The 2,414-nt window shown below is 31.3% G+C and overlaps 1 protein-coding gene across 1 annotated transcript; it reads right to left on the bottom strand.

Moving 5' to 3' along the window:
* Positions 1–563: 563 nt before the first annotated feature.
* Positions 564–2,062, bottom strand: LOC139877435 (dormancy-associated protein 1-like). Its single transcript, XM_071864863.1, has 3 exons — positions 1,954–2,062; positions 984–1,194; positions 564–682 (listed from the first exon to the last, which is right to left on the bottom strand). Exons 1-3 carry the CDS (start codon positions 2,048–2,050, stop codon positions 646–648), a joined length of 345 nt encoding a protein of 114 aa, XP_071720964.1. The 5' UTR covers positions 2,051–2,062; the 3' UTR covers positions 564–645.
* Positions 2,063–2,414: the final 352 nt, after the last annotated feature.

Raw genomic sequence — 2,414 nt, 5'->3', positions numbered from 1 at the left:
GATGTTTAGCCCCGCATTGTGTCATTTTATGACACTTATGAGGACGATAATTTGTAAAGTGAGTCGTACGTTTGGTTGTACCGTCTATACGATACAATAACTTATTTTTTTTGTTCATTTTTTTTTATGAGAAGCAAAGTAACTAATTAATATAGTGAATTTCAATTTTTATGAAGTATGTCATGGTTGAGACCTTTTAGTCCTGTTATTTCTGATGAGGAAAAACTGATGTGACGCTGATGTGTCAGTTAGTTAGTCCTGAAGAGTAAGTATGTCATGATTGAGATTTTACGTACAATGTAGTACTTCTTCAATATAATATACTAAACAATAAACTTTTAATCAAAACAAGAGTGTTTATTAAACTAATAATTTAGTTAGTAAACACCAAATGAAAATAACATATGTTAGCAACTCGTATAGTCGTATCTACCGCTGATTAGATTAATCCAACCCCGATAGACTAAGGTACACTTATACCTTATCAAAATATCATTAAAAAAACTTGAAACTAAAAATATTGTTATTATTATTATTTGTTATTAAAACATGATTCAGTTGAATCCTTACGAGCTCGTCATAATTTGAAACACAAAGAACACTATTTACACATGCTGATATGCACTCATAGGTAACGCTAACAGATTAACGATACTTGCTCCTCGAGTCACCACTGTAGAGCCTGTACGTGTAAATAAACTAATATCAATTAATATATTATCAGTACATAAACATGTAAATGAAGATCTTATATAATCAAACCATATTTTTACTTAGATGTATGCGGTCTAAAGGGGTTATTCCATGATCATTTCCAGAGTCAATGCCCAAAAAGATTAATGTTTAAACAACTCTTGTTTTTCCCTCCTTTTTAGTAAGGGTGATGATAATTTATGCATCAAAAGTGTAAATACAATATGAATATTTTATTTTATTTTTTTATTTTTTTTTTTTTTTTTTTTTTTTTTTTTTTGTATAATTACCAATCATAAACAGTAGGAGAACCAGGATTGCTGTTGTCAAAGCGTTTAGATCCGATATCTTTGGTAGCGCTATTACTTCCGGGGTTAAAAACACTCCTCCAAACATTATCCTTACGTGCAGCAGCGGTTGGGGACATGTTTGTTGGAGTCCCTGGGGTGGTTGGGCTAGTTGGTGCTGATATAGACCCGACTTGGCTACTACTTCCTTCTTCTATACATATCCTCAAAAAGAAAAGAAAAAAAAAAAACTACGTTACTAAATGAAATTGACCCTCCGAGATTATGAATTGTAAACAACTTTAGGTTGATCGATAAATGCTAAACTTACAAACGTTTTACAAAATTTGAGTTATTAAATGACAGACAATTCATTTGGTCGCTTTTGTAAGTGTAGCGTTTCTTATTACAACGGTTTAACTAAAAGTAGGGTATTTGATATTCGATTTTAAAACCATTCAATTCGAAAACTGAAAAGAATGCAAACTGAAAATAATTTAATTTGAATTTGAATTCGGTTTTGGTTCGATTCACAAATCTAAATTCGATTTTTGATTTTACTTTTTGAATTCGGCCAATCTAAAATCCGAATTCAAAACCAAATTCAAGTAATAATATCAAATTATTAATTTATATAGAACACAAAACGATTTCTAAACTGGAAATCGAATTCAAGATCAATTTGCTACGGTTATGTTGGAAGTAATTTTTTTTTTTTTTCGATTTTAACCAGAACCGAGTCGAATTCAAACTCAATTTTTTTGGTTTGGTTTTGAATAGGAACCCGGTTTTGGTTTTCGATTTTGCGTTCAAATATTTCGAAACCAAACAAACCGAGCTGAATAAACTAAGAAAATAAACCCGAACCAACAGTAGATCTTTATCCACATTTTCATGAAGTGATAAAATAAAAGGTCTAATTGTGTTTGCAAGTATGTGCAAATGAAAGAGGTTGAGTAGCATCATAACGCACCTCGGCCAGAGGTGGTGGCAAGCTTACGGAGCTTGCCGAGCCCACGGTTAGGTTGTGGTCCAGCCACAACCTCGTCCCACATTTGACCAAAAACCATGTTGTCTGTTAAGTTTAGATGAATTTGTGAATGGTGTTTGTTATGACTTTTACAAATAAATAGATGATGGAGGGTGCTATAATGTCTCCTTATATCGAGCCTCATCATCAATTATTTTCCATACATAGCAACTTCTTTAACTTTCTGTTTCAACCAATGCATTTCTTTTCATTTTTTTTCTAACAATAATGCTAAAGGTAGTCGTTAGAATTAAATACTCCGTAAAATTTTACTTTGTGAGCTGTAATTGTAACTGTAAAGTGTAAATATTCTTAGCGACTTTTCTTATTTAATTTTTTTTGGGTAAAAAGTTACCCGACAAATATTACGGAGTATTAAAAATGATACAAAAAAAAAAAAAAAA

This window comes from Rutidosis leptorrhynchoides, chromosome 11, assembly GCF_046630445.1.
Source record: "Rutidosis leptorrhynchoides isolate AG116_Rl617_1_P2 chromosome 11, CSIRO_AGI_Rlap_v1, whole genome shotgun sequence".
NCBI classification, from domain to species: Eukaryota; Viridiplantae; Streptophyta; class Magnoliopsida; order Asterales; family Asteraceae; genus Rutidosis; species Rutidosis leptorrhynchoides.
This window is presented reverse-complemented; position numbering and strand designations above follow the sequence as displayed.